Source organism: Aquarana catesbeiana, linkage group LG05 (assembly GCF_042186555.1).
Source record: "Aquarana catesbeiana isolate 2022-GZ linkage group LG05, ASM4218655v1, whole genome shotgun sequence".
NCBI lineage: Eukaryota > Metazoa > Chordata > Amphibia > Anura > Ranidae > Aquarana > Aquarana catesbeiana.
The window spans coordinates 267,190,888-267,214,777 of record NC_133328.1 but is presented as its reverse complement, the minus strand read 5'-3'; the positions used below and the strand labels follow the sequence as shown (position 1 = coordinate 267,214,777).

The 23,890-nt window shown below is 43.0% G+C and overlaps 1 protein-coding gene across 1 annotated transcript in view; it reads right to left on the bottom strand.

The window, feature by feature from the left end:
• Positions 1-23,890, bottom strand: part of GALNT12 (polypeptide N-acetylgalactosaminyltransferase 12) — a 530,970-nt gene that overhangs the window by 124,301 nt on the left and 382,779 nt on the right. The window contains exon 8 of the mRNA XM_073630755.1: positions 6,799-6,912. Coding sequence (XP_073486856.1) covers positions 6,799-6,912 — 114 coding nt within the window. The remainder of the gene's footprint in view (positions 1-6,798; positions 6,913-23,890) is intronic.

Here is a 23,890-nt window from a genome sequence, read left to right as displayed (position 1 = left end):
CTACAAGACCACCTTCTTTATAAAGAGTTGGTCACTTGTGTTAACAATGCCTTGATAAGGAAGAAGCTGGTATATCAGCATAGAGGAGGACCAACGAAATTCACACACACATATGGGATGAGTGGCTGGGTACTCCTGGACTTGCTCGGTTCCAACTAGTCAAAGATAGAATTCTAAGCGATGGTGTATCTTTTGGATTGATCTAGGATATCTGCTCAGAAGGGGGCATTATGTAGTTTAGGAAACTACAAATATATAGTCTTTCCAACGTAACCACTTAAGGACCGGAATGACCAGGCCATTTTTTGTTATATGGCACTGCGTCGCTTTAACTGACAATTGTGCGGTCATGCGATGTTGTACACAAACAAAATTTATGTCCTTTTTTTCCCGCAAATAGAGCTTTCTTTTGGTGTATTTGATCACCTCTGCGGTTTTTATTTTTTGCGCTATAAACAAAAAAAGAGTGACAATTTTGAAAAAAAAAAAACAATATTTTTTACCTTTTGCTATAATAAATATCCCAAAATTTCTTCATCAGTTTAGGCCAATATGTAGTCTTCTACATATTTTTGGTAAAAACAAAACAAAAACAAAACGCAATAAGCGTATATTGGTTGGTTTGCGCAAATGTTATAGTGTCTACAAAATAGGGGATAGATTTATGGCATTTTTTTTTATATAGTTACATAGTTAGTTAGGTTAAAAAAAGACAAGTCCATCAAGTCCAACCTATGTGGGTGATATGTCAGTATTACATTGTATATCCCTGTATGTTGTGGTCATTCAGGTGCTTATCTAATAGTTTCTTGCCCCCCCCCCGAGACCAAAGCCTGTGGAAGGGAATTCCAAATCCTTGCCACTCTTACAGTAAAGAACCCTCTACGAAGTTTAAGGTTAAACCTCTTTTTTTCTAATTTTAATGAGTGGCCACGTGTCTTGTTAAACTCTCTTCTGCGAAAAAGTTTTATTCCTATTGTGGGGTCACCAGTACAGTATTTGTATATTGAAATCATATCCCTTCTCAAGCGTCTCTTCTCCAGACAGAATAAGTTCAGTGCTCGCAACCTTTCCTCATAACTAATATCCTCCAGACCCTTTATTAGCTTTGTTGCCCTTCTTTGTACTTGCTCCAATTCCAGTACATCCTTCCTGAGGACTGGTGCCCAGAAGTGGACAGCATACTCCAGGTGCAGCCAGGCCAGAGTCTTGTAGAGCGGGAGAATTATCGTTTTATCTCTGGAGTTGATCCCCTTTTTAATGCATGCCAATATTGTTTGCTTTGTTAGCAGTAGCTTGGCATTGCATGTCATTGCTGAGCCTATCATCTACTAGGACCCCCAGGTCCTTTTCCATCCTAGATTCTCCCAGAGGTTCTTCCCCCCAGTGTATAGATTGCATTCATATTTTTGCCACCCAAATGCATTATTTTACATTATTTTATGATTTTTTTTTTTTTTTTTTTTAACTAGTAATGGTGGTGATCAGCGATTTCTTAGCGGGGCGGCGACATTGCGGTGAACAGATTAGACACTTCTGACACTTTTTTGAGACCATTGACATTTATACAGGTATCTGAGCTAAAAATAGCCACTGATTACTGTATAAATGTCACTGGCAGGGGAGGGGTTAACACTGGGGGGCAATCAAGGGGTTAAGTGTTCCCTAGGGAAGTGTTTCTAACTGTGGGGGCAGTGTACTGACAGGGAGTAGAGAGAGATCGCTATTTGTGATCACTAGGAACAGCAGATCTCTCTCTCTACTACCCTGACAGAACGGGGATCTGTCTGTTTACATTGACAGATCCCCGTTCTGTCTCGCTCTGGAACGACCGTGGGTCGCCGACGGACATGCGCATTGGCTCCGGCGTCGTGCGCGCCCCCTAGAGCTCTTAAAGTGGCCAACGTACACCTACAGAGATTCGCGCAGCTGAGCAAATCTGCCGCAGTATAATGACGGTGGCTGGTCGGCAAGCGGTTAAAGTGGACCTTTCCATCTATTAAATCTTCTGCCCTTGTTGTTTTAACTTTGGATAGCAAAACATTTTTTTCTGCCATTAAATACCTTATATAGCCCACTTCCTGTTTCTTTTCTCTCTCTCACTGTTGTGACAGTTTGCCAGGAAGAGAAAGGGGATGAGTCATAAGAGGGCCAATGAGAGCTGCAGGGCTGCAGAGCTGGAGGTGTGCCTCTGTGTGTGTCTGTGTAAATCCAGGAATTGAACAGGTAGCAGCTTCAGCTGCCCACAGTTAAAACGGATTATTATTATTTTTATACAGGTTTTAGATAGCACCCACAGTTTGCGCAGAGCTTTACAACATGAGGGCAGACATTACAGTTACATTACAATTTGGTACAAGAGGAATCAGAGGGCCCTGCTCGTTAGAGCTTACAATCTAAGGCCCCTTTCACACGATCGGACTGTTCGGGTCCGCCTGTCAGTTTTGACGGCGGACCTGAAGGGGCGCTCCATGTTAGTCTATGGAGCGTCGGATGTCAGCGGAGACATGTCCGCTGACATCCGACTCCGTCCGATCCGCTAAAAGCAGACGGATGGCTCTACGTCCAGGTCCGTCGCTGGCGGATCGGATAGGGTGAGCTCTAATGAAAACGGACATGCTGTCCGTTTTCATCCTATCCCTCCATAGGCGGCAGCGGCACCTGACAAGCCCCTCCCCGCTCAGTGAGCAGAGAGGGACCTGTCATCCACCGGCTCAGCGGAGATCAACGGACTGATCTCCCGCTGAGTCGGCGGACCGAGGCGGGCTTTTTACAAGCAGAGTCCGCCTCGTGTGAAAGGGACCTAAAAAGGAAGGGTCAATTGATACAAAAGGTAATAGCTGTAGGGCGATGAGCTGATGGAGGAAGTAAAATAGTGTTAGTTTGAAGCAGGATAGGCTTCTTTGAAGAGAAGGGTTTTCAGGGATCGCCTAAAGATGGATATATTAGGGGACAGTCGGACAGATTGGGGTAGGGAGTTCCAAAGGATGGGAGAAATCCTGGAGGCGAGCATGGGAGGAGGTGATAAGGGAGCTAGAGAGCAGGAGGTTTTGGGATGACCGCAGAGAGCGGCTTGGTTGGTATTTTGGGACTAGGTTAGTAATGTAGCTGGGGGCAGAGTTATGGATGGCTTTGTAAATTATTGTTAGTACTTTGAATTTTACTTGTTGGGTGAGTGGAAACCAGTGGAGGGATTGGCAGAGGGGGGTGGAGGACACTGAATGGTTGGTAAGGTGGATGAGTCTTGCAGCGACATTCATTACGGACTGAAGGGGGGATAGTCTATGTAAAGGTAATCCAATGAGGAGGGAGTTGCAGTAGTCGAGGCGAGACATGACCAGGGAGTGAATTAGAAGCTTGGTGGTGTCATTAGTTAAAAAGGGACGTATTCTGGAAATGTTGCGGAGGCTATGGCGGCATGATTTGGACAGGGATTGTATGTGGGCCTGAAAGGACAGTTCAGAGTCTAAGGTTACCCCTAGCACCCTGGAATGTGGGGACAGACTGAGACATGTGCCATTGATCTTGATAGAGAAGTCAGGGGAAGGGGCACGTGGGAGAGGAAATATTAAGAGCTCGGTTTTAGATAGATTAGGTTTGAGGAAGTGGTTTGACATCCAGGCTGATATGTCTGTTAGTTGATCAGTGATGCATGAGGAGATTGATGGGGTGAGCTGAGGGGCAGAGAGATAGATTTGGGTGTCATCAGCATATAATTGGTAGTGAAAGCCATGGGAGGCTATCAGCTGACCCAGGGAGGACGTGTAGATCGAGAATAGTAGAGGTCCAAGGACAGAACCTTGGGGGACCCCAACGGTAAGAGGAGTTGGAGAAGAGGAAGTGGAGTTGTAAGTGACACTGAAGGTGCGATGAGATAGGCAAGATTTGAACCAACGGAGAGTGCAGCCATGGAGACCAAGCAAATTGAGTTTTTATGGAGGAGGGGGTGGTCAACTGTATCAAACGCAGCAGAAAGGTCCAAGAGTAAGAGTATGGAATAATGACCGTTGGTTTTGGCTGTTAGTAAGTTTGTGAGTTTTAGGAGGGCAGTTTCTGTGGAGTACTGTGGGCGAAATCCAGACTGAAGGGGATCAAGAAGGTTATTCTCAATGAGGTGGTCGCTCAGTCGGTTGTAGACTAAACGTTCAAGGGGTTTGGAGGCAAAAGGGAGTAAAGAGATGGGTCTTAGGTTTTTAAGTTTGGTGGGGTCTGAGGCCTTTTTTGGTATGGGAGTGACTAGCACATGTTTTAGAGGGTTGGGGAAGATGCCAGTAGAGAGTAAGAGGTTGAAGATATGAGTTAAGGAGTGTAGGATTGATTCAGATGGTGACCGTAGTATTTGAGAAGGAACAGGGTCTAGGGGGGAGGAGGTTAGGCGGGCATTAGAAAAAAGTTTTAGTGACTTCCTCTATAGTAGCGGAGTTAAAAGAGGGAAGTATTGATTGTGCAGGAGGACAAGGAGTGTAAAGTGAGGGAGATGTCTGTAGAGCGGAGATCTCGAGACGAATTGTCTCAATCTTATTTTTGAAGTGATTAGCAATCTCGTGGGGATGCAGCCAGACTTAGTGTAGGGAAATTTCTGCACCATATTTGACAAGTACAGAATCAGAGTATATAAAAAATAATATGCAAAGTGTTTGGAGGTGGAGGGAAGCTTCAGAATGGCAAAGATGTATTTATTACAAATTATGTGAGCAGACTGCAGTTCCTCTTTAACAAGTTATCAATTATGATCACATAAATAGTGTACCGTGACTAACTACAAGTTGCGCTGTAGTTTTAAACAGTGCATTGTTTTTTTTCCCTTGTTCGTAAGGTTGCTCTTTTTATATTTTTATTTTTTCCTTTTTTCTTTTGGTCTTTTTCTCACTTCCTTTTCTTTTTTCTCTCTATTGTTGGGAAACAGATAACAGGAAAAGGGATGTGGCCTATAAACATGTCATATATACTGTACAGTGGCAGCTGGTAGAGGCGAGAAAAAAACAAAAAACAATACACCCGCCCCTCTGGTCGGTCACCAGCACTTACCCCATCTAGATTGTGGGCAGCATTTCCTCCAAGCGGAGGACGGCATCTCCTCCTCCTGGTGCTTCATGACGGCTTCCCCCACGTCTCCTCCCTCCTCCTCGGCAGCCAATAGGATCGCTTCTCCTTTCGGTCAATCAGGTGACGGGTCTCAGGACCCGCTTCTTGATTGTTCGGGAGGAGAATCAGGAAGACAATAGCGAATATAATATTAATTCACTACTGTCACACAACTGGGTGGGCTCAGAGCCCACCCTTTTTTGAAGCCTGTTAGAGCCTCTGGCTCTAATCACGTGCTTCTAAAAGGAAAAAAAAAAACATTTGAATCCATGCGTCCAGCACCCTGCATGTAGATTAGAGGGCCGGATGCATGCATTACGGGCCACCACTGATACTGTATATCTCTGGTGATACATTACTGCCCACTTTGTGAAAGTGATCGGCAGGTATACAGCCACCACATCACTTTCAAGCCGGGAGTCAGCTGAACAAGCAGAACACAGTCTGATGGCTACAGCAGCAGCCATTAGCTTGTAACTAACATGTTGACTTTTTGGATGTACAATTGTACATCCAAAGAGTGGAACTAATTAAGGGAGGGGTTATTTACCTTTCCAACAGCCAGAATCAGGTGGAGCCTAATTACTGAAATCTGCTGGCTGCTGGGAGACACCCCCTGGTGGCCCCCGTAACTGCGTCCTTCAGCTCTGGGAAACTGGAGGAGAGAGCATAGCCACCCCAGGAACGAAGTGTGTTTATATGCAAAAATGCCAGGTAAAACTAAAGGGGGAAAAAGCCTAAAGAAAAAATAAGTTGCAACTTATTACATTTTTGTTTTTGGATTTAGATAAGGGACAAAGTCTGAGTCTTTTCTTCGACCACTTGAATTAGCACAAAGATCCACAGCATTCAGCGCCCAAACATTGACTATTCTAAGTTACCTTTGCAAATGTTTTATTTGTTTATTTTTTTTTTTATGTGTAAGTGAATAATTGTGATTGCTTAGTAAATGAAATTAACAATGCCTATAATAATATGAACCCCAACAGGCTCAATACACAGGCAGCAGGTGGCAATATAGCACAATTGGAGCATTGACTTCCCCTCCCCTGCACAGCCTTTCACTGGGAAGATCAGTGTACTGTTGCTTCTCCTACCCTAGCTTTTATGCAGCTGAGAACAGAGGAAACAGAGGGAATGTGATCACTTATAAAAAAAAAAAAAAAAAAAAAAAGGGGGGGGGGGGGGTATTTATAATGTCTAAAGACATGCTGGTACGTTAATTGGCTTCTGTCTAAAATAAATTGGCCCTAGTATATGAATGTGAGTTGGGGACCTTGGATTGTGGACTCCTTGAGGGTAAGGACCGATGTGATGTATGTGTGGAGCACTGTGTTGACGGCACTATATGGGTACCTTAAAAAAAAATAATAATAATAGATGAGCATCTTAATGAGACACAATGTATGGGGATAGGGACAACTGTAGCCACTCACTCAGGTTGAACTGGATAGACTAGTGTCTTTATTCAACCTTACTATGTAAGTAATGTTTTCTCATATCTAGACACAAATGTTTTGCCTTTCATTTCGTTTTTCAATTGAATGGGTTGTCTTACAAGGTGATAGTTTACAATAACTTTAAAAACATATACATTTATAAAAAAAAAAAAATATGACCCACATTTTTCTTCAAAACTTCTAGGTAGAGCTGAACAGAATTTAAACATGTATATAGTGTGCTTAGCATGAAAAAAGCAGACTACGTTCTTACCTGATTCTGCCCCATACCATGACATGGGTACAAGATAATTTTCTGTCCGGTGACTTCATGCTCACTAGGAGGATTGTAGTCAAAGCAGTGGTTGGCCATCCCTTTACTTTTGAGCTGCAGAAGAAGTCAAATATGTTTCCATTACTAAAAGAGATGGTGACTAAAAACTCTGCAAAATCCTTGGTATTATACACTGTAACTATTCCTAATAGGAAAATAAGAAGTTTTACCTAAATAGGTACAGTAAAAGCCCTGGTTCGCACCAGTGCGGCTTTGAAATCACACTACTTCAGTTTGACGTCAAAGCCAACTATCAGTGCAATTTCATATGCGGCTTGCTGACATCTGTGCAACTTCATTTAACAGATATTACAAATCGCACTGAAATCACACATAAACAGTTCAGGAACCTCTTTCAAAGTCCCTGCAACTCAATGGAACCCTTGCATTGAACAGTTCCATTGCCGCAAATGGGGTGCGCCTTGTCAGACTTAACTGTCAAATCGCATAACTAGTGGTGTGAACCAGACCATAGTGACAAAGACTAACAACTTTAAAAGAAAAAAAAATGGTAAATAAAGGTTATCAAGTACTGTCCTTAAATTAACAGTGAACTAGCAGCTACTTAGTGTTAATCTTTAAGATCAAAGAAGATCTCTCTTTTTATTTTTTTAAAGATATTTTTATTGGGTTTAAAGACAAACCAACATACAAAAAAAAAAAAAACTTTGGTTGTTCATTGATATACATCGACAGGCAGTACACTTTTTCAGTCAATAAACAAATAGCAATGCATGTGATTATGAATTGTAGAGGTACAAGAGTAGATCATATTAACAGCGTGAACTTCATAGATCAACAGTGGAGATCAGCACATTGAAGTACGTGGCACGACCAAGAGTTGACATTAAATGTATTCACTCTGGGGGAAGGGTCAGAGGACTAGCTATCCATCTACCCCAGATTTTATGGAGTGTCTTATTCCATTTCCAGAGTTCAAATGTAAGTTTATCTAGTGGTATAGAATCATTAATTAATTTTAACCAGAGGGATCTCAGAGGAGTCTGTGTTCCCTTCCAAGACAGCAACATTGAAATACAAAATGCGGAGTAGTCTCTTAGTATATGGCAACAGAGATTCCCAGAAGGCAGTTCTTAGGGCAAATAATATTCGGGAGACCTATCGCTGATGAAATAAAAGAGCCCACTTCTGTCCAGAAGTCCTGAACCACTGGACATGACCAGAAACAGTGTAGGAAGTCAGCAGTCTGGCCACAGCCCCAGAAGCACCCAGCTGAGGGTGTCAATCCCATTTTATGTAACCTAGCTGGAGTAAGGCGAGAGTGATGAAAGATTTTAATGTATATAATTCGGTCCCTAGATGAGATAACTGAGGTTTTGTACATATTAGTAAATTCGGACCAGTCATCATCCGTGAGGGAAATGCCCATAGAGGTCCACTTCGCCTGAGCCCTACGGAACCTAGGATTAAAATCAGTCGCGAGGGCAGCATAGTAAGTAGAGACAAGTTTAGTGGGGCCAGGGTGCCTTAGCAGTTTCTGCAATGGGGGGGTGTAATTGTAGGGTCGTCTGAGGAACCAAACTGGGCGTAAACAGCATGTCGGATCTGATAGTAAGAGAACAGGTAGGAGCGTGGTCCTCAAAGTCAATGCGTAATTGATAGAAAGATTTAAAGCCCTGTGAATCGTATAAATGACATAGGTATTTAACCCCCTTAGAGTACCAGCAATTGGGATTGGGTAGGGAGTACAGTTCCTGCAGATTGGGATTAAACCACAGAGGGTTATTGGGAGAGGTCAACCAGGAGTGTTTAGATATCTTTGAGACAATGGAGCAAAATAATGAAAGAGAGGTAGCTAATATGGATGAGCTGGGACGGGCCTCTATAGATAATGTTATGGAGGATCTCTAGGGAAAAGGCAATGGCTCCCTCTGTAGTAGTACATGCATTCGCTGCAACAGGGTGTAGCCAATCATGTATATAGACCAGCTGAGATGCTAGATAGTATAGGTAAAAGTTAGGAAACGCCAAACCTGCCAGATGTGTCGGCAACCTTAGCGTAACCCGGGGGGATCGGCCAGTCCATAAGAATGCTGTGCAGATCATGTCAATACGTTTAAAGATAGACTTAGGGATTGTGCAAGGGGAGTTTGCCAGAACATACAGTAACTTGGGCAGATAGATCATTTTAATATAATATAGTCTTCGCCAAGCTATAACACGGGGGGCCAAAGCCATACAGCTGCAACACCTGAAAAAGATATGGCCATTCCACACTGTCAAAGGCTTTACAGGTGTCTAGGGATACGATGGCACGGGTGGGAGGACAGTCATGTGGGTACTGTATATTGTGGAACAGTCTACGAATATTCATTCTAGTGGACCTGCCAGGTATAAAGCCCCCCTGATCACTGTTGACCAAGGTCGCAACTACAGCATTCAAACGGTTTGCCAACACTTTGGCCAGGATTTTAACATCCACATTAATGAGGGATATCGGGCAATATGAATCACATTTGAGAGGATCCTTACGAGGTTTCAATAGTAGTATAATCAGAGCTTCCCGGATAGTGGGGGGAAGAGTTCCGATATCCAGGGCCTTATTATATGTATGTAAAAGAAATGGGCACAATAGATCTTTGAACTGAGCATACCATTCAGCCGGATATCCATTCAGCCCTGCCGTTTTATGTGTTGGTAGCTGTGAGATGGCTGCAGCGATCTCGTCAACTGAAATAGGCGCCTCCAACTCATCTCTCCTCTCAGTCGATAGGGAGGGGAGAGATATGTCGGCCAAGTAGTCATTTAGTTGGGATTCGGTGTATTCAATTCTAGATGTATAGAGGTAAGAAAGTCTCCATAATATTCCTAGGGGTGTCACTAATTTGGCCCTGTGTAGTTAGGATAAGTGGGATAGAAATAGGAGAACGGTCGGGTCTAGTCAGGTATGCCAATAGGCGCCCAGCCTTGTTACCATGCTCAAATGATTTCTGAGTAGTGTGTAACATGCGTTTTTGCGTAAGATCTAACAAACGGCTACAGAGTCGCAGGGAGTATGAACTTCGTTTGTTAGATCTTACGCAAAAACGCATGTTACACGCTACTCAGAAATCATTTGAGCATGGTAACAAGGCTGGATGCCTATTGGCATACCTGACCTGGGAGTTCGTACTCCCTGCGACTCTGTAGCCATGCATTTCTTGTGTCAGAATCAGGGTTGGTAGCATAGGCAGACTCCGCTGTTAACATAACTGTTTTTAATTCCTCAGTGCGTTGTCTTTTATTTTTGCGTATAACACCAGTGATGGACATAAAGATACCCCTCAGCATAGTTTTAAAGGCTTCCCATTCTGTGGATGGATCCACTGTGCCCAGGTTGTCCTTCCAGTAACCAGCAATGTCCTTTTTACATTCCCCCGGCACCACCTCAACCTCCAGCCAGTAGGAATTCAAACGCCAAATAGTAGGGCCGGAACCTGGGAGGGGGTCCACAGAGAGAGGAGCGTGGTCTGAGACCCCCCCTGGGCAGATAGGACACTGCAGATACAATGGGAAGACTGTTCTCTGCGGCAAATGCCAGGTCAATCTGAGACATGCTGCAGAAAGAGTCCGAATGGCAGGAATATTGGCAAACATCCGGGTGTTTCCAGCGCCATATCTCAAAGAAGATTTCTAATGAAGGATGCAAATCCATAATACATAGCAAAAGCAAGCATAAAGGAGTACCTGTCATGTCCCATAACTTTCATTCATGTTTATGTAATGCTTGTACTCTTTGCAATAAAGGCTGTCCCTGTTCCTTCCCTCTAGTCCAAGGGGCCAGCGACCTCAAACCAGGGAATTGCATGCCCATGGTCTGGGATGGCGGGTCAGCAAGCCCAAATCAAGACCATTGGGTTAATGGGTTACCGACCAACCATCCCAGATCATCAGCGTACATGGACCTGGTGCCAGCAGCAGAGGAAGCAGGAAGCCACAGTAAGAGCAGGAACTGCATTAGCCAGCTCCTGTCCTAGTGATACCAAGTGCAATTTGCTTGGGACTTTTCTAGCAGCCTAGAAAGTGTGCCAGTGTATTAAACATCGCATACATTGCACTTTTGGGATGGGCATATTAGTACTTATAAAAAAGGGTTATTAGGCTCCTTTCACATTAATCAGCAGGTACAACGCTTGCACCTGCAGCTTTCCTGCAGGTTAGATGCCCTGAGCCACAGACTTGCATTATAGCCTGTAGGTTTGGTTAGCTTTCTGAAGTAAGTTTCTAAAGTAAGTTTCACATATTGTGCTAGTATGCGATGCCTTCTAGCACATTATGGCTTTACCCTGCTTTCAGAAAGTGCACCACACCCACAAGATGTAATAGAAGTCTAGTGCAGCTAACTCGCAGGAAAGCCGCAGGTGAACTGCAATGCAGGTAAACCACAGTGCATCAGTATGAAAGCAGCCTTATAGGGGACTTAGGACAGTAAGGGCTAGTTTACATTTGCCGTTTAGGGGGGCAGAAAAACCTTGTTCCTTGTAGCCTGCGACTGGTTACCAAATCACTTAAAGTGGGGGTAAACTTCCATGCATAATTTTTACCTATAGGTAAGCCTATAATAAGGCTTACCTACAGGTACTGTAAATATCTCCCAAATGTGCACCATTTAGGTGATATTTATTGTAGATGCAGCTGGTGACGTCACCTGTGATGTAAACGGTGGCTCCCATGAGGGAGTGATGTCATCGCAGCTCCGGCCAATCACAAAGCTAGAGTCTGCGAACCCGTAAGGAGGACCAGGTGAAGATGGACGCCCTGTCAGCGGTGACAGCGTGCCACTGGAAGGCTTCCTTCTAAGGCAAGTTTCACATAATGTGCTTGAATGCAATGCATACTAGCACATTATGACTTTACCTTGCAGGTTGCAAAAAACAGACAGTGGTTTACTACCGCTTTAAGTGGCCCTCACTCTTCAAAAGGTTAAGCACCCATTTTAGAAGGTGCAATTTGGCATTGCTAGCTAATATGAAGATCTATCTTAACACTCAGATCCTTTATTATCATTGACTCCCCCAGCTGTTCTCCTCCTAGTAGTAACAATAAAACAAAACAATCTGCATAATAAGACAGGACACAGTACGCCCTTGCAGGGGCTAAAAAAGATGAAATCTTGTCAGTTCGGTAAACAGAGCAACTGTTGTCTGACTAACAGAGATAGTATGGCACGACTTGCTCTGTAGGAAGTATTACATGATACCATAACATATCTGGCAAAAAGAAGATGTTCCTGTAACCAAAAAGCAAGAGAAAGGAAATGCCACAAAGAACATCAGAGACCTATACATTTATGATCTGCATATGTCTCTTTGTACAGGGGTTAATTAATATTAACCAAGTGTTTCCAAAATGTGAGAGAAGGAGGTGCAGCTTTTTTCCAAGACACATCTTCTTTTATGCTCGCAAAGCCAAGTAGGGTTCTTTCTGCAACTGTAGGGACCAACTCCTCCACCTACCCCAATAGACAAACTCATGGCAGGTGACAAAGAAATTTTGGAAATCTTATCGACTATGGAAACCACGTTCCCCCCAGTATATAGAGATAAAGGGGCAACCCCAAAACACATATGTGAAGTCACCAGATGAGTGATTGCACCGCCAATCCTGGGAGGTGGATGGGTCAATTTTATGCAGTCTATATGGGGTATAGTAAGCCCTACGGACAATTTTAAACTTTATGAGCCTGTCCACTTCTGCCTAAGAATGCAGAGGTCAGGGAGGGAGGCCAAGAGAAGGTGGTTATACAGTATCGAGGTAGGTTTTTCAAAGCACTCTGTCCGGGGCAGGTGCTCCAGCTCAGACTGCTTCAACTACAAAGGAGGCACCTGAGAATTGGCTACCTAAGGCATGGGACACCTTTAGAAACCTTTCGAAATAAGTAAAGGGAAGGAACATTTAAAGTCACAGTGAGGGAAGAGAGTGGCCTTAGAGAGTGATTTACTACTGAGAAATAAGCGTAATTTTATATTTGGTCCAAGCCTGGGGGATCCGGTAGGGTATAAAAATTAGGTAAATTCGGATTACACCACAACGGAGTATTTGGGGGAAATGGTATCCCCTGATCGAACTTCAAATGTTAAACCCAAATTCTAGGCCATGAGAGTAGTAATCATGGAGTCAAAGGGTAGGTTCTCGAGTCCTCGAAAAAGAAGGTGCTGGAGAGCCTCTAAGAAATTCAGCACCGCTGCTTCCAGAACTATAGCGGTATTGGATCGATCAGGACATAGCCACCACCTAGCCGACACCAACTGCATGGCCAAAAATTTATTGCAATCTGGAAGGGCGAGGCCGCCTCAGGAAGTGGGCCTCATTAACAAGGTCAATTAATATCAGGGGGGACGGGGTCCCCATATAAATGAAGAAAAAAGCTGGTTCAGAGTAGCAAAAAAAGATTTTGGAATACAGTGTGGGGAGTTCCGAAAGAGGTAAGTAAATTTCGGAAGCACCTTCATCCTAACATAGACAGAGCTAGGTTTTCCCATGGCTTAAGCTGGGCCTTGGTGCACTGAACTACAGGAAGAAGGGTAGCCTCCCTGGCGGTTTTCCCGAGTGTGGCTCGGGGTTAAAATTCAGTACCATTAGCGGTAACCCCGAGCCACACTCGGGATCGCATTGCAGGATCCTGGGGCGGCTTTACTTACCTTGTCCCCGGGATCCTGCGATGTCACCCGCAGTGTCCGAGGGCTCCGTCCTCCTCCGAAGCCTCTCCGTGCCAGGCTCCGTTCCCTGCGAGCGGCGCGACGCACGGGGGCGGAGCCTGGCGGCAAATTAAAAAAAAAGTAAAAATCATAATACATACAGTACTGTAATCTTACAGATTACAGTACTGTATGAAATGATTTCACATCCCTTTTGTCCCCAGTGCTTTGTCCCATGCCCTGCATGCAGTTTTACATGATGTACACTGTTCTTTCTGCCTGGAAACTGGAGATTGTCCATAGCAACCAAAAAGTGTCCCTTTACGTCAAAAGTGGCTTTAGACCAGCTAGAAAACAGCGATAGTAAATTAGAACACTTGCAGAATTGAGCGATAGTGAATTGTGGGGAAATTTATTTTATTACTAATTTTTTTTTTTTTTTTTAATTATTTATTTTTATTTAATATATTATAATTTATGTTTTTGTGTTTCAAACTTTATCATACCCGGGATATCTACTAGACTCTGGTTTGGAAAGATTTAAGTGTGTTATTGTTAAGATTTACAGACCTACAATATAAAACGCCAAATTTCCATGCAAAATAATTGTACCGCTTTCAGCACCTAAAATCCGAAATAATCATACCGCCAGGGAGGTTAAGGCAAGCATAATCTTTAGCGTGGCGAGATAGGTTTACACCCAGATATCTGAATTCCTCAACCCATTGCAATTGGAGTGTCAGCGAGTTATGGGCCTCAGGATCTATGGGAAATAGCAAGGACAACAGGAAGGACTTGGACCAATTCACACTTAACCCTGCATAACTTCACATTTATTAAAATTAAGGCCTCATGCACACTGGACACAGTAAAAAATGGCAGTAGCGTTAGCTGTAGAATACGTCTTGCAGCATTTTTGCAGTAGCATTTGTGTATTTTAGTTTATTTTAGCAAAACTATACTCCCACAAAAACGTATGGCTCAAAAATACTCTTAAATGCACAATAGGCCTACTGAGGAAGCTCCCTCACGGGTGTAACGCGTATAGGTGAAAGGAGCCAAGCCCCTGAGGTCAGACCGTAGCCATTTCGGATATGTGATGAGCCCTGGTACAGATTGTAAACTCAATGCTTGATTTTAAAAGTTTTTTTGTAAGTACTTTTAATCCCTTTGTCTGCGCTTTAAATAAATTGTGAGATAAAAAGCACTATGGTTCTCCCTCTTGTATTTTTATCAAGCAGTCTTGTCTTGGACTGAATATGGAGTAAAAATTGTACATCCAAGTCCAGGTGGAGGAGTGCAGAGCGGATTCCCAGGATAATGAAGATCATTACAAGCGAGAATGACCCTGTAGTGGGGTCCTGTCTGGAGGTGAGCAGGTTTTTCCCCTAGAGGTGGAGGTGCACTTGTCACTTGAAGAGAGAAGAATTGTTGAATCATTTATTACACAGTGGTGTGTGTCACACTTACATGGGGCTTTTGTAAAACTGTTCTGTTGAAGAATATAACAATATTTATGTTATTGTCACCTTTCACACTATATCTTATTTGATTTAGTCACTTGCCTACTGGGCACGTTCACCCCCTTCCTGCCCAGGCCAATTTTCAGCTTTCATCGCTCTCACACTTTGAATAACAATTGCACAGTCATGCAACGCTATACCCAAATTAAATTTTTATCATTTTTTTCACACAAATACAGCTTTCTTTTGGTGGTATTTAACCGTTTGTCGACCGCCGGCCGTTTGAGGACGGCAGAATGGCTCCCCTGCGCGAATTGACGCTTTAAGGGGGTATAGGGGCTGCACGCGCCCGTCGCGGTACAGAGGAGCCGCTGAGCGGGCCCGGCCGCCGCGATTGCTCATGACAGAGCCAGAGAGAGGATCTGTGTGTGTAAACACACAAATCCACGTTCTGGCAGGAGAGGGGAGACAGATCGTGTGTTCCTAGTATATAGGTACGACGATCTGTCGCCTCCCCCAGGCAGTCCCAGCCCCCATACAGTTAGAACACGCTGAGGGCACACATTTAACCCCTTGATCGCCCCCTAGTGTTAACCCCTTCCCTGCCAGTGACATTTATAGAGTAATCAGTGGCTATGTTTAGCTCTGATAGCTGTATAAATGTCAATGGTCCCAAAAAAGTGTCAAAAGTGTCCGATCTGTATGCCGCAATCCCGATAAAAATCACTGATTGCTGCCATTATTAGTAAAAAAAGAAACAAAAAAAAAGAAGCCATAAATCTATTGCCTATTTTGTAGATGCTATAACTTTTCAAGCCAATCAATATAAGCTTATTGCGATTTTTTTTTACCAAAAATATGTAGAAGAATATATATCAGCATAAACTGAGGAAGAAATTTGTTTTTATTTTTTTTTAAATTTGGGGATATTAATTATAGCAAAAAGTAAAAAATATTGTATTTTTTTTCAAAATTGTTGCGCTTTGTTTGTTTATAGCGCAAAAAAAAAAAACTGCAGAGGTGATCAAATACCACCAAAAGAAAGCTCTATTTGTGGGGAAAAAAGGACATACATTTTGTTTGGGTATAGCATAGCACGACCGTGTAATTGTCAGTTAAAGTGACGCAGTGCCGTATCGCAAAAAATGGTCCGGTCAGGAAGGGGGTAAATACTTACGGGGCTGAAGTGGTTAATCACTGCTGGTTTTTTTTTTTACTAAATATAAAAAAAAAAAGAAAAAAAATAGACTGAAAAATTTAGGAAAAAAAAGTTTCTTAGTTCTGTCTTTCTGTATATTTAGTAAATAAGTATTTTTTCTCCTTCACTGATGTGCGCTGCTGAGGTGGCACTGATAGACTGCACTGATGAAGTGACACTTATGGGCACTGAGGTGGCACTTATAGGCTCTGTCAGTATGAGGCGAGGAGGGCTGATAAATGGCACTTCCACATTATATGTTACCGGCCGATCACATGGTTAAAGAGCCGCGGCATTGGCTCTTTACTGAGATCGGGGGTTGCGCCATGTCTTAGGAACACAGCGCCCCGCAAGAGCGGGCATTCTGGGGCTCCGTCATATGACATCATCCCAGAACCACACCGTTCCTCCGTCATATGACGGTGGGCGGGCAACAAGTGGTTAAGTTGCGCTGCACTCGTTTAAGATATATTTAGTGTAGTGGAGGGTGTGGTGAAAGGGATACATGTATGAGGATTTGAATAGGAATTTGTTATTGATAGATAATAGAGTTTAGGTTGCACTTATTGTACATTCGGTAGTTCTTATAAAAAATATCCATTTTTTTTAGCATTTTTCAGAGTTAGAATGTTTTTTCCAGCATGAAAAAATCTTCAAACCCACTAGTTCTGGGTTTTTTCCAGCTAGAAAATGCCCCTGCTGATAAAAGCCTATGTAAGTATGAACACATAGGATAACACACCGGGGAGTTTACTGGCTGCAGAAAAAAACACCTGGAAGACAAAAACAGCAACCTTCACCTCATTTGCCATATAGTTGCCCAATTGAAAGAGTTGCCCAATTATGAAAGACAACCTAGTTGATGGAGAGTGTGATGAGGCTGAAGCATTATGGGTGTGCGTACTACAAAAGTAATTGTTGTAGTTTGTTATAGACCTCCCAGTCTTAACCACTTCCCGACCGATGCACGCCGATGTATGTCGGCAGAATGGCATGGCTGGGCAAATGGGCGTACAGGTAAGTCCCATTGAATTTCCTGCCATGCCATTGCGTGCGCGACGGTCGGGAGCTCCGTGAGTCGGGTCGCGGGTCCCGCGGACTCGATCGCCGCGGGGAATACCCACGATCCTCTCACGGAGAGGATGAACGGGGAGATGCTGATGTAAACAGTATCTTCCCGTTCTGCTAGTGACAGTGTCACTGATCTCTGCTCCCTGTCATCGGGAGCAGAGATCAGTGACATGTCACAGCTAGCCCATCCCCCTACAGTTAGAAAACACTCCCTAGTACTTACTTAACCCCTCCCCGCCCCCTAGTGGTTAACTCCTTCACTGCCAGTGTAATTTACACAGGAATCAGTGCATTTTTATAGCACTGATTGCTGTATAAATGACAATGGTCCCAAAAATGTGTCAAAAATGTCTGATGTGTCTGCCATAATGTCGCAGTCACAATAAAAATCGCTGATCGCCGCCATTATTAGTAAAAAAAAATTATTAATAAAAATGCCATAAAACTATCCCCTGTTTTGTAAATGCTATAACTTTTGCGCAAAGAAATCAATAAATGCTTATTGCGATTTTTTTAACCAAAAATATGTAGAAGAATACGTATCTGCCTAAACTGAGGAAGAAAATGTTTTTTTAAATTTTTTGGGGGGATATTTATTATAGCAAAAATTAAAAAATAATGTGTTTTTTTCAAAATTGTCACTATTTTTTTGTTTATAGCGCAAAAAATAAAAACCGCAGAGGTGATCAAATACTACCAAAATAAAGCTCTATTTGTGGGAAAAAAAGGACGTCAATTTTGTTTGGGAGCCACGTCGCACGACCGCGCAATTGTCAGTTAAAGCGACGCAGTGCCGAATCGCAAAAAACGCACTGGTCAGGAAGGGGGTAAATTCTTCTGGGGCTGAAGTAGTTAATGAGGAGGTAGAGAATCAGCTCCTTGCACAGATAGAAGGGGCTGCAAGGGCTTGGACAGTGATAATAATCAGGGAATTTTAACTACCCAGAGATTGACTGGAGTAATGGCACTGCTGGAACAGTTAAAAGGGCAAAAATGTATAAACCTATTACAAGACAATTTTATGGAACAATTCAGAGGCCTCGACTAGGAATGATGCTCTGTTGGACCTGGTAATCTCAAACCATGCAGAGCTTATTACTAATGTTCATATAAAAGAACATCTGGGTAGCAGTGACCATAACATAATTTCATTTAATGTTAGCTGTAAGCAACAAGCTTATACTGGAAATATAAAAACTTTTAACTTTAAGAGATCAAATTTTCCAAGGATGAGGGCTGCTCCCAAGACTTAGACAGGGAGTGAACATTGGCATCGATGAACACAGAACAGAAGCTAAAAATAAAACCCATGTGGCTCACGGCAAACAAAAAAAAAAATATATAAATAAGAAAAGAGCTTTTAGAAAATATAACAATGAAGGAACACTATCATCGTTTAAATGAATTGGTGTAGTATTAAACCGCGCTTAGTGTTCAAAATTAAATCAAATATATAACAAAGCAGCCAACACTACAAGAGAAAAAAAATATAGATATAAACAGTGCAGCGCTAAACCTGAAAGTAAAATAATTATAATGATACTGAATCGTTAGATAAAAAGAAAAATCAAAAAGGTGAATAATACAATAATAAGAGAACTCTTGTAAAGTTCATATAGGCGAGTCCAAAAACTTTGTGATGACAAGTAGTGATGATCAGTCACCCAATAGACAAAAAAATAGGATTTTTATAACAGCTTACCTGTAAAATCCTTTTCTTTTGAAGTACATCACTAGACACAGAGCCATAGTAATTACTATGTGGATTATAGTGCACCTTCAGGTGCTGGACACTGGCACAACCTAAACAGGAAGTTGCCTCCCTATATAACCCCTCCCACTACTGGGAGTATCTCAGTTTTGTAGCAAAGCAATACACGTGTATACTAGAAAGAGGGGCGGGACCTCTGTGTCCCATGATGTACTTCAAAAGAAAAGGATTTTACAGGTAAGCTGTTATAAAAATCCTATTTTCTTTAATCGTACATCACGGGACACAGAGCCATAGTAATTACTATGTGGGATGTCCCAGAGCAATGCCAACTGAGGGGAGGGAGACACAACCAAAATAGGGCACCATGAGATCAGAGGATTTATAATGCTGCCTGCAGTACACTGAGCCCCAAAGGCGACATCCTCATGTCTTTTTACATCCACCTGATAGAATTTGGTAAATGTATGGATTGAAGACCAAGTTGCGGCCTTGCAGAATTGAGCCATGGAGGCTTGGTGATGCACTGCCCACGAAGCACTAACAGCCCTAGAGGAGTGTGCTTTGATTTGAGAGGGTAAAACTACCTCTCAAAACCATATGCTTGAACGATTACTTGTCAAATCCATTTAGAAATGGTAGGTTTCGATGCTGCCTATCCTCTTTTAGGACCTTCAGGCAACACGAACAAAACATCCATTTTCCGAATCTAAACAGTCGCCTTTAAGTAGACTTTGACTGCTCTCACCACATCAAGAGAATGTAGTGATTTTTTTACCATAGAAAAGGGTTCTGGAAAAATGAAGGTAGCACAATATCCTGGTTTAGATAAAAACCTGATATTACCATTGGTAAAAAGTTGAGCCTGGACGCAAACAGATCTATGTCTGGGATCCCCCACTTTTGATATATTGACAGGAAGATATCGGGGTGAAGGAACCTTTCTCCCGGGAACTGCTGGCGACTCAAGTAGTCCGCCTGCCAATAGGCAAAGTACATTGTTTTCTGCCCAAGATAGGATATGATTCACCTTTCTCTGGGCCGCACAACTTCTTGTGTCCTATTGGTGATTAATATAGGTCATTGTTGTGGCACTGTCGGATTGAATCCTGGCAGGACAAATACCGTAAACTGAACGTTCAAGCCCTCAGGACCAAGAGCTCTGCCTGAATTTCTAAAATGTTAATGGGCAAGGCCATTTCTGATCTAGGCCACTTCTCTTGGACAGTTGCCTCTTTCCAGGACTGTTCCCCAACGTAAACAAAAAAAGGTTGGCATATGTTGTTACTACTTCCCAGGTGACTGAAGGAAGGATTTTCCCCTTGGTAGATTTTTGGATATTAACCATAAACTGAGGCTCCGGCGCACCCAGCCTACAGCACCTGGTATTTCCAGGTGGTCTCTCATCCAGGTACTAACCAGGCCCGACCCTGCTTAGCCTCCAAGGTCAGACCAGATCGGGCGCTAACCCTTTGTTCCAAGCAGATAGGATACTGTTTTGCAGCAGTCTCGAATGAAACTGAGCATAAGGAACAGCCTCGAATGAGCCACCATCTTTCCCAACAACCTCATGCAAAGTTGAAGAAGTTCATATTGCTTCGACCACCTAAATCAGTTTCTTTATGGTGCTGATCTTTGCCTGGGGTGAGAATACCCTTTTCTGGGTGAACCTATGATTGGACCCAAGTATTTTAACCTTCTTCATGGTTTTAAAGAAGATGATTTCTCACATAGTTGAATGTGGTGACCATACTTTGGTCTAAGCGGACTACCGACTGGTCTATCAAGAACAGATTGACTAGGTAAACCATAATCGTTATACCTTTGGCCCTTAATCTGGCTAGAAGAGGGGCCAGAACCTCTGAACCTTTGTAAACACTCAAGGTGCAGTAGCTGGGAAAGCAGAGCTACACACTGTAAATGAAGATTTTTCCACCTTGAAAAGTAGATATTACTAGTGAGCGAGGAAATAGGCATATGGAGGTATGCATTTTTGACGTCGATTGACGCCAGAAGTTCTCCTCCTCGTAGGATGGAGAGAACTGATTTGGATCGACTCCACACGAAAAAAAAAATTTGAGATCCAGAATGTCCATTCGGATTTGGCACCTAGAAAAAAAAGTTTGAATAAAACCCCAACCTCTGTTCTTACATGGGGACCCCCATGATCACTTTTTTCTTTTTCTCTGGATCCTTAGAAACGTTTGATCTTAGAAAACGAGGAGACGGGAACTCTTGGAACTCCAGTTTATACCCTGGAGCTATTGAGGAAGTCCCCCATTCATCTTGAAACTCTTGCTGCCAGATACTTGACAACTGCAGAAGAATTCCCCCTATTCGATTGAACCTGACGGTGGAAGCTGTCGTAACTGCCTGAAGGCTGATGCCTCTGGCACAGGAGAAGGAGCTTTAAAACGAAAATACATTTACTCCTTTTCCAAAATGGCAAAAGGGGTGCTTTCCACTAGAATTTATTTGGATGTATTATCCAAAACATCCCCAAATAGCTTAGATTAGCTAGGAGCTTCTTACAAGGCGCTTAGTTACGGGCGCAAGGCCTGAAGGATAGAATCTCTCATAGCAAAAACATAAAGCTGCCTCCTGGGCCCACTGAGCAGGATAACCTTGAACACCTGTTTAAACTGGTCTCTCAATGATTAAGCAATTACTGTCAGCGCAGGCTGAAACACTTAATCTGCCAGAGAAAAAAAAAGTGTTTTTTTTTGTTTTTTTCAATAGGAATTCCATCTTTTTATCCGCTGGATCCCTAAGCATTTGAGCATTGTCTGCCAGACAAGTCAAACTTATTCACAGAGTATATAGCAGAGTTAATTGCTGATATACCCTACTTAGTGAATTTCCTCCACCATAGGATAAAGTGTGAAAACTTTTTAGGAGGGAAAAAAATGCTCATCTGGGTGATCCTCTCAGATACAAAAATACTTTTCCAGCAATTAATGGACAGGAAAAGGCATGCACAGCTTGAGGAGGCTTTAATGAACCCAAACACTCAGTTAAGGGTACATAAATGTGGAGCGATCATTCAGCAAGAAATTGCACCATCAATCTTAAGATTGGAACAGCTGATTCTCCAGCATTTGACACCTCAGAGGAGGAGTCATCAGCTTCACCAAGTCCCCTGAGGAAATTCGTCTTCTCCTGCCCCTAGTTCCTCAGTTTGAGGGTCCTGGGTAATGGAAGAGAACCTGTCGCATTTTGACTCACACTGGGATGCGATTAAAGTCGCTAAACTTTTTTTTTTTAATTATCATAAAATAAACAGGGGCTGCAGTGTTAAAAACAGTTGCAGACATTTCTCACTCTGACCAGCCACTCCCTCTCAGGGGAGGATGCCATTTGTAGAGATGAGTAGGCTTTCCAGAGCTTGAGGGAGGGACTTTTAGCTCTTTTTTGGGGGCGTTTCAAACCCCCTTCTGACCATAGCCCGATGCACAAAGCAGAGGTACTACCAGAAGAAATTGCATCTACTGCTTGAGCAATAGTCCAGCTACTGCTGCTGCTATTAATGCTCAGCCTGATGCAAATAGTAAATGTGTCAAATAGGAAATGCCTGTGTCACCAAAACCTCTTTTGTCTCTCTGACAATTTTGCAGCCAGCATAAATGGAGTTTCTTTGTTTTTTTTTTTTTTTAAACACACTCCCACGTTGGAGGAAGCCAACGCCACGCTAAGCCCCCACCATCACATCACCCCCCCCCTTTCTTTTTAAAAAAAAAAAAGTTTTCCCACGCAAGCACAGCCTCTGATCTGACGGGATCGGTTGAGTGAGGGAGGGATGGAGTGGAGGAGACCTGGAAGCCGCCGCCGTTTGCAATTTTCTCTATTTATAATAGATAATCGACTTTAAGAGATATGTATCAGAATGAACAACATTCCTATATGGAAGGTGATTATGATGGTTGTGATCGTTCACCCTATAATTACAACCAACATAATCCCAACCGTGACAATCAGGTTTTTCCCTTGGATACTCAAGGGAGAAAAAGAGGTCTAGACCAAAGAGAGGCTCCCGAGGAGGGAGGCAACTTCAGAGGAAAAAAAAAGGAGAGTGTAAACAATCGAGTATCTAACCTCAGTAAGAAGGAACTTAATGAACAAGAACAACTAGTTCTTAACTGCTTCAGATCCATGCTTTAGCCGAATGATGGCTACGGTGCGGATCTGCTTCGCTGGGAGGACGTCTATTGACGTCCTCCCCTTTGCAAGCTCGCCACGCCCGCCTGAAGGGCGCGCGCTGTGATCACCTGAGTCAATGAGACTCGGGTGATCACAGATCCGAGTAGGAGGCCGGTCCCGGCCCCTTACCACATGATCAGCTGTCAGCCAATGACAGCTGATCACATGATGTAAACAGAAGATGAGTAATATTTTTTTTTTCCTTCTCACGCTGAGAGCATGAGGAAAAAAAAAGCAGATCACCGGCTTCTGTTTGAAGGGACATTGGTCCCGAAGAGGAAGAGCCTCATACAGTGGGGACGGAAAGTATTCAGACCCCCTTAAATTTTTCACTCTTTGTTGGATTGCAGCCATTTTCTAAAATCATTTAAGTTCATTTTTTTTCCTCATTAATGTACACACAGCACCCCATATTGACAGAAAAACACAGAATTGTTGACATTTTTGCAGATTTATTATAAAAAAAAACTGAAATATCACATGGTCCTAAGTATTCAGACCCTTTGCTCAGTATTTAGTAGAAGCACCCTTTTGATCTAATACAGCCATGAATCTTTTTTGGGAAAGATGCAACAAGTTTTTCACACGTGGATTTGGAGATCCTCTGCCATTCCTCCTTGCAGATCCTCTCCAGTTCTGTGAGGTTGGATGGTAAACTTTGGTGGACAGCCATTTTTAGGTCTCTCCAGAGATGCTCAATTGGCTTTAAGTCAGGGCTCTGGCTGGGCCATTCAAGAACAGTCACGGAGTTGCT